The 8,750-nt window shown below is 34.6% G+C and overlaps 1 protein-coding gene across 2 annotated transcripts; it reads left to right on the top strand.

The window, feature by feature from the left end:
- Positions 1 to 263: 263 nt before the first annotated feature.
- Positions 264 to 5,801, top strand: LOC125267294 (E3 ubiquitin-protein ligase RNF183). Of its 2 annotated transcripts, XM_048188799.1 has the most exons (3): positions 264 to 2,216; positions 3,093 to 3,193; positions 4,643 to 5,801. In XM_048188799.1, the coding sequence occupies exon 3, from the start codon at positions 4,712 to 4,714 to the stop codon at positions 5,285 to 5,287; it is 576 nt and encodes a 191-aa protein (XP_048044756.1). In that variant the 5' UTR covers positions 264 to 2,216; positions 3,093 to 3,193; positions 4,643 to 4,711; the 3' UTR covers positions 5,288 to 5,801. The 2 variants fall into 2 exon arrangements, with proteins under 2 accessions (XP_048044756.1, XP_048044755.1); XM_048188798.1 differs by lacking the exon at positions 3,093 to 3,193 and having other exon boundaries at positions 1,598 to 2,216.
- The last annotated feature ends 2,949 nt before the right edge of the window (positions 5,802 to 8,750 follow it).

Raw genomic sequence — 8,750 nt, 5'->3', positions numbered from 1 at the left:
TTTTATTTCTGCATAATGCACAGTGGTCCCAAAGTATTTTTACACAAAAGTCACACTTAAAACTGCCTGAATGTCATTGCCTCAGATACAAAATATCAAATAAATGTTGCAACACTCTTAAAATTAAAGCTTCTTTATAGGCATTAATGGTTTGACATCCATGGAAACTTTCCATTGCACAAAAGGTTCTTTATATCAGAAAAAGTTTCTTTAGAATTTTCAGATGTTCCAAATATGGTTCTTTTAAGAACTGTTCACTGAAAGGTTCTTTGATGAACCTTAGAATGGCTTTTATGGCATTGCTGTAAAAACGCCCTTTTGGATCCTTTATTTTTAAGCAGTTTTCTCAAAACAAACTGCATTTCTGAGGCATTTTTAGCAGGTATTTTATTTAGTTTTTACTTAGTGTAAGATAACAGGTTGTAGTTTATCACATTAAAGGGATAGTTCAGCCAAATTTTCCAATGATTTTCTCACCCTCAAGCCATCTTGGGTGTATATGACTATCTTCTTTCAGAGGAACAGAATCGGCAGGGTTGCCAGGTTTTCACACCAAAAATCGCGTTCCGGGGTTTTTGGCAGGGGTTCCCCCGATAAAATTAGCATTTCAGTGGCTAAACATCATGTTATTTGGGGTTGCTTCAAACCGTGGGCATAAAAAACAACCCACAGAACAAATGGTAAAAGTAGCCCAATTTCATGGGAAAACCACAGACTTGACAACACTGACAATTAGAGATGTACTTAAAAATATCCTGGTTCTTCCAAGCTTTAAAATGGTAGTGAATGGAGGGAACGATTTTGCAATGCGGCTTTCTGCCAGAAGCTAGTTATAATAGTCAATAAAGTTTTAAATATGGATCATTTTCTTACAAAAACCCATCGCTTTGCTTCAGAAGGCCTTTACTAACCCCCTTGGAACCTTGTGAATTATTATTATTATTATTATGATGGATGGATGCATTTTTTGGGGCTTCAAAATCACACACCCCATTCACTGCCACTATAAAGCCTGGAAGAGCCAGGATATATTTAAATATATCTCCGATCTTGTTCGTCTGAAAGAAGACACCTAGGATCATGGCATAATTCTCATTTTTGGGTGAGCTATCCCTTTAACGTTTGTCAACGTTTGTTGTCATATGCAATGACAAGACATTCAGCCACTATATAACATTATCAGAATATTGCTGAACAAACAGCAGAAAGGACTGTCATGTATTGTGTAATGTTGTTTTAATGATACAGAAGGATGTAAAGGTTACACTGATGTGTTTATTTGAATATTATGTAAATTCTGTGGTGTCCAGATATCAATTTGAAGGAAATGTTAATGTATTTGCACGTTACGTGATAAATTATTTCAGTTCAATGAGGAGAATCCTTTTTTGGCTCTTTGTTTGCATAAAGACACAACAGGATATGGAAACATCCGTGGAATAATATGTGTAGCTTGATCTTTGCTGTACTTTTTCAAAACCATATCAAAAGATGGTATCATGATATTTATTAACAACTTATATAAAATATATCTTATTTGATCAGAATTAGTTGGTTTTATATATAAATATATATACACTAAATAAACATTTTTATGAATTTATTATGATTATTATTTTAAAATACTAACACGATACAACCACTGTACCAAAATGTTCTTTTTAAAATACCATAAGTCATCAGTACTCTCATCATGGTACTGTCACAATGCTTTTTTTTAAAAGGTTATTTTTAAAATACGCTCTTCAGTGAGTAAAGATGGAACGCTTTTAGGCACGCAGTCTTCACTTCAGTCTTCAGATCAGGTATGTATTCCCTATTCCCTCTTTGTTTCTCTGTCTTTTAGGCCAGGATTATAGAGTTTACACTGCTGATCTGCCTGGCGGCCACATTTGACTACTCACTGCGTTTCCTCCTGCCTGCTGCTCCAGTATTCAAATGCTGCCATTCTTTATAGCACAGTGGTAGAGAGAGGCTGAGAAAGAAAGCTGAGCAAAAAAAAAAAAAAAAAAAAAAAAAAAAAAAAAAAAGTGGTAGAGTGACTCTTGGTGTTTTGTTTTTTTGTTTTTCTATGTAAAACATGTCAGGAGAGATGTGGTAGATGTCCAAAGAGAAAGAGAGCGACACGGACACATCTCATTCTCTGAAAGGCAACAAAGACGCAAACTACACCCTCAACTTTGCAAAAACAGAAGGGACATCTTTCCAGAAGATGAGTGAGTAATTGTGAATCTACATATCGTGTAATATAGGGTGAATTCAGGTTGATTGGGACACTTTTTCCAAGTCATATCAATGGCAAAAAGTGTCCCAATCACCCTGAATTCACCCTATTTGTGTATTTTTATGCCTGCTGTCTTTATAACAAGTAGAGCTGGTGATATTAATACATAAGAGTGGCTTTATATGCTTGATAATAGTCAAGCAAAAATATATGGCTCAAAGTTAGTACTTTATTAGGCTAATCTACCATTGAAATTGGAGGTTAAATGAGATCATGCCATCAAACTTGTAGAGTTTTTGAAATCTACAAATGTGTTATGCATCTTCAGTCATGAATTTCAGGTATGTTATCTGAAGTCAGATGTTCAACCTTTGAAGATTTAAGATGTAGATATTGGAAAGTGTCTTAGCTTGGTGTGCACATGCATGCTCAAACGGACATGACAAATAGATTAAGGCAATAAATTCTCTTCTTCAGTTTGCGTTTTATACTATGCAGCAATCATCTCAAATATTATATTAAATATGTCTGTAGAATAAGAAACAAATTGTAGTTAAAAGCTGAAGCCTTGAGCTTTGTTTAAACACATCATATTTGACTATACTGGCATCATAAATGTAAACTATGATCAGTTGAGGCTAAATTGACCTATAATGAAGTAACCCAAACCTTTCTACCTGCATTATGGGTATCAGTAATGGGACACCCTTCTGCTGCTTTGCATATTTGGAGCTGTTTCTTTGATGGAGACGTATAATCATTTCCAAGGCAAATCTGTTATTGAGAACAGGTCAGCGTGGGTAGAAGGACAACAAGACTGTTTACCAATCGTGCTACGTTTATTTTATTTTATTTTATTTTATTTAAGTTATAGATGGGGGACAAGGACGATCCTTCTGGAGCAACCTGAAGTCAAGAGAACAAATGTGCACCTTGGTCAACCAGCGCATGTTATTTCTACTGAAACTGGTAGATCAAGCGTGCCTTGCTAGCCAGGGCTGTGTTTCCCAAAAGCATCGTAAGCCTAAGTTGATCTGGCTAGTTAAAAAGCCTGGTGTGGAATCTGGATCACCAGCTTCCAGAAACGCATGATGAGCAGATGCAGGATCTCAAATAAAATCTCAAAAAAATAAGTTGTGTTTGAAAGCAACTCACAATAGAGGAACATAAGCAATTCACCATAGAGCCAACAAAATTCAAAGCAAGATTTTATTTTATTTTATTTTATTTTATTTTATTTTATTTTATTTTATTTTATTTTATTTTATTTTATTTTATTTTATTTTTTTGAGGATTCATTCATCCAAAGCAACTTCCAATAGAAGAACATAACTAATGTGTCAAAGAGCCAACAATATTCGTAGTGTACAATGCCAGGGTATTTTATTTTATTTTATTTTATTTTATTTTATTTTATTTTATTTTATTTTATTTTATTTTATTTTATTTTATTTTGATTTTTATTTTTTTTATTTTATTTTATTTTAGAAGAAGAATATAAATAATGTGTCAAAGAGCCAACAATATTCGTAGTGTACAATGCCAGGTTTTATTTTTTTTTATTATTATTTTATTTTATTTATTTTATTTTTTCATTTTTATTTTTTTTATTTTGCAGATAGTGTACAATGCCAGGTTTTTTTATTATTATTTTATTTTATTTATTTATTTTGCAGACACTTTCATCCAAAGCAGCTTCCAAAAGAAGAATATAAATAATGTGTCAAAGAGCCAACAATATTTGTAGTGTACAATGCCAGGTTTTTTTTTTTTATTATTATTATTATTATTATTTGTTTTTTTTTTTTTTGCAAATGCATTTATCCAAAGCAACTTCCAAAAGAAGAATATAAGTAATGTGTCAAAGAGCCAACAATATTTGTAGTGTACAATGGCAGGTTTTATTATTTTATTTTATTTTTTATTTATTTATTTATTTTTATTATTATTTATTTATTTTTGTTTTGCAGATGCATTTATCCAAAGCAACTTCCAATAGAAGAACATAAGTAATGTGTCAAAGAGCCAACAATATTCGTAGTGTATAATGCCAGATTTTATTTTATTTTTTTATTATTATTATTTTGCAGATGCATTTATCCAAAGCAACTTCCAATAGAAGAACATAAGTACTGTGCCAAAGAGCCAACAATATTCGTAGTGTACAATGCCAGATTTTATTTTATTTTTATTTATTTATTTTATTAATTTAGCAGGCGCTTTTATCCAAAACCACTAACAAAAGAGGAACACAAGCAATTAGTCACAGAGCCAACAATATTCATAGAGCACAGTGCCAGGTTTTTGTTTTTATTTTATGTATTTATATCTTTTTTTCCTATGGGTGGTGGTAGAAAATAATAGCGCACACACAAAAAGAAAAATTCATGAAACAAATCTGTTCTTGTACTTCTCCAGACTTGCCACATCGCCATGGACCTTGAAGATGCCCTCTGACTTCCCTCTCCCTCACCTCCCCCCTTTGTCATGGAGTCTGACCCGAACCATCTCCGTGACCCCTACAAACCTGACGTGGATGACGGCGGCGAGCCGCCCGATCTGGAGTGCGCCATCTGTTTCTGCCAGTTCAACAACGTCTTCAACACTCCTAAGGTACTCGAATGCAAGCACACCTTCTGCCTGGAGTGTCTTGCGCGGATGAACGTGAAGTCCACCCATCCCAACACCATCCAGTGCCCGCTGTGCCGTGCCTACACCCCGTTACCAGACTTGGGTCTTCCCAAGCTTGCAAATGACTCCACGGTGCTGTCCTACCTCCCGGCTGCCATGCAGCACGTCTACAGCATCCGTTTTAATCGCAACAAAGGCAAACTGCAGGTGAAGAGAGTGCCCAGCTCTGCCCCGGCTCAGAACGTCAGCCAAAGCCTGGACGTCGGGAACCCAGCAGGCGAGGAGGGGGAGAGCGGCTCGGCCAGAGAGAGGTCTGTACTGATCACCATACTGCGGACGCCACTGTGCAAAGCTTTTATCATGAGCTCGGTGGCCATAATGACCGTCATTCTCGTCATTACGATCATCCTCATCCTGAGGAGTACGGGTTAGATTATCACTGGCACCGAACATAACTGAACTGGCATAAACAACAAACAAGCAACATGATGAGCATATTTTTGAATGTTTCCATATGCAAATCAAACTGTCCCTCATATCCTGGAAGACTACTGCTGTATTTAACAGCTGAGAAGGACAGTGGTTGTGGAAAAAAAGTACTGTGAAGCTACCATGGTATTTAGTTAGCAGGCCTACTACCATGGTACATTTGCAAAACACTATAGCACCTTGTATCTTTTATTCATATGGTAAATACAGTGGTAGCCTACTTTACAATATACCATATGATACTTTTAGGTAGTTTTTTTTATCATTATTATGATTTTCAGAAGGCACTCATAACATTAACCTTACAAAATATCATACGGTAGGGTCAGGCTCCACTGATAATGGTACTGACTATGGTACTAAAATGTCCAAAATGTTTTTTGACAATGTATATTTTATGTTATAATATATATGTAATATATTTTATGATATATAAATATAAAAAACTATACTTTCATACATTTTAAAATACTGAACTGTTTTTTTATTCACATTAATCTCTCCCTCTCTCTCCCTATATCCTCCTGACTACCAGCTATGGAGTTATGTCCTCTGTAGAGGACATTATATTTTAGTGAATTTCTCTAAAACCTTACATGAAACTTTTTTAAGTCTGGATGTCCTGTAAAGAGCACATTCAGGGCTCTTCAGAGATACCAAATGTTTGGAAGTTTAAAACATTTTCCTTGACCACTCCCTCTCCTTGTTCTTTAAAGGGTTAGTTCACCCAAAAGTAAAAATAGGGTCATTAATTACTCACCCTCATGTCATTCTACACTTTAAGACCTTCGTTCATCTTCGGAAAACACAAATTAAGATATTTTTGATAAAATCCAATGGCTCGGTGAGGCCTCCCTTGCCAGCAAGATAATTAATCAGATGCCCAGAAAGATACTAAAGACATATTTAAAACAGTTCATGTGACTACAGTGATTCAACCTTAATGTTATGAGAATACTTTTTGTGTGCCAAAAACAAAATAACGACTTTATTCAACAATATCTAGTGATGGGCGATTTCAAAACACTGCTTCATGAAGCTTCAAAGCTTTACAAATCCTTTTGTTTCGAATCAGTGGTTCGGAGCATGTATCAAACTGCCAAAGTCACGCCCCCCAGTGGTGAACCATTGAAATTTTGAAACACTTATGAGTTAATGAAGCCTCCATTACTGAATCATGTGACTTTGGCACTCTCCGAACCACTGATTCGAAACAAAAGATTTGTAAAGCTTTGAAGCTTCTGTTTTGAATCACCCATTACTAGATATTGTTGAATGAAGTCATTATTTTTTTTTTTTTTTTTTGGCACACAAAAAGTATTCTTGTCGCTTCATAACATTAAAGTACACATGACATCAAAATCGACCCTATTTACGTTGTTGGTGCATATTACTAGTCTTGTGGTAAACAATTAATCCGTGCAAGTTAAAACACAGAAAAAAATTGTTTGTCGCAGTAATCTTTAATCAAAATATGAAAAGTTACTTCCGGTCTGGAATGGCGTTCCTTCTCTAATAACGTCAGTTTGACGGCTTGGGTTGAAAACGCGTAAACCACTCCTCTGCAACCGTTCGTCTGCTATGAGCGAGAGATGGAGAAGAGGAGCGCTGAAGTAAAACTATTCAATATTCCATTTCACTTGGAAATACGTCACAACACTGGAGAAAATTCGTTTGCAACTTCCGGTTCACGGGGACTTTAAGAATGAACCACTGTAGTCACATGAACTGTTTTAAATATGTCTTTAGTAGCTTTCTGGGTATTTGAAAGTGTTGATTATCTTAGTGTCAATGGAGGCCTCACTGAGCCATCGGATTTCATCAAAAATATCTTAATTTGTGTTCAGAAGATGAACAAAGGTCTTTACGGGTGTGGAACGACATGAGGGTGAGTAATTAATGACTGAATTTTCATTTTTGGGTGAACTAACCTTTTAAAAATGGCTGACATTAATTTAGTTATCAAATTTAACACCCTTATGGAAATATGATAATATTTTGTTATTATCATTTACATCTGACTAATTTTAAAATTTGTTTGTCATAAATCAACATCTCAGGAAAATGTTATCAGAATCAGAAAGAGCTTTATTGACAGGTATGTTTACACATACTAGGAATTTGTTTTAGTGATAGAAGCTCCACAGTGCAACAGAGTGACAGCGACAAGACAAGACACAGATAATAAAAAGAATAATATACACATATACAAGATAGACTAAGTGCAAAAAAAACCCCAAAAAACAATATGGGGTTTCAAATCAAAATATGACTTTCTGTTACGAAACAGGATGTTTAAATCATGTTTATCAGGCATTTTGAGAGACACAACAAGTGAATAGGGAAAGAAATTATATATCAATATTCCTATGCAATATTAGATATTATTATTAAAATCTTGGTAGTTATTGCTCCCATTATTACACTTCTTTTTTCATTAAATGTTGCTCCAAGAACACATGAATATACAAATTACATGCATAGTGTAAATAATGGGGGGGATAAAACATTTATGGCCATTTTACACACATACTGCATAAAGCAAAATGGTATATCGTATCATTCTGTTATATCTTTCATAACATAGTTGAGAATCATATTTAGACAAAGTTAGTTTGGTGTAAAAAAATCCTGAAACATAAAAAATGATTGTTGATTTAAAAAGAAAAAAATCCCATTGTTTTTGCCTTTTCATGTCTATTCATGTCTTATTTTATTTTTTAAAAACTGAGTCCTGGTGTCCACTACAGAGGACAGCGCATATGAATAAAATTAAATTTTTTCAGAAATGTTATTTTTCCAGAAATGTTATTTTTCCATCTTTTTCTTATGCTCTAAAAACAATGTAATGACCAGAGTTGGGTATAACACGTTACATAGTAATAGTTACTTACATCTATCAGTAGCGTTACTGTAGTCTAATTACTTTTCCTGATAACGCAGTAGTGTAACGCATTACATTTTAAATTTATGTAATTTGATTACAGTTACTGATGTCAATAAAATTACGTTACAAGAAAAAAAAAAAATAGGTAAAGTGCATTTCTGAAGAAATCACGTTTGGCGCGGATCCGTCATTATGAATCACCAGACACCGCGTGGAGGAGAATACCCGCTCCCAAGACGAGCGCGGTCCAACCTCTTAAACAATCTACATTGGATTTTTAGGCGATTTGTTCAGGATCGGGAGAGAAGGTAACTTCTGAACAGAACTGTTTTCAAATGTTATTATAAATGTTTTCAGCATTTTTTTCCTGTCTTTAATGCAGTTACATACAAACATAAACACAGTTATGTTACCACACACATACATGCTACACACAGCAAGGAATGTTTAAGCTGTGTCCAAAACCGCTCACTCGTTCACTGATTCACTAATCCCTATAGTGTATGTCATCTGAGTGCA

This window comes from Megalobrama amblycephala, linkage group LG4 (assembly GCF_018812025.1).
Source record: "Megalobrama amblycephala isolate DHTTF-2021 linkage group LG4, ASM1881202v1, whole genome shotgun sequence".
Taxonomy (NCBI): Eukaryota; Metazoa; Chordata; class Actinopteri; order Cypriniformes; family Xenocyprididae; genus Megalobrama; species Megalobrama amblycephala.
This window is presented reverse-complemented; position numbering and strand designations above follow the sequence as displayed.

What these genes read in the sequence shown, in the direction of transcription:
- LOC125267294 (XM_048188799.1), top strand. Translation starts at nt 4,712, where the DNA reads ATGGAGTCTGACCCGAACCATCTCCGTGACCCCTACAAACCTGACGTG.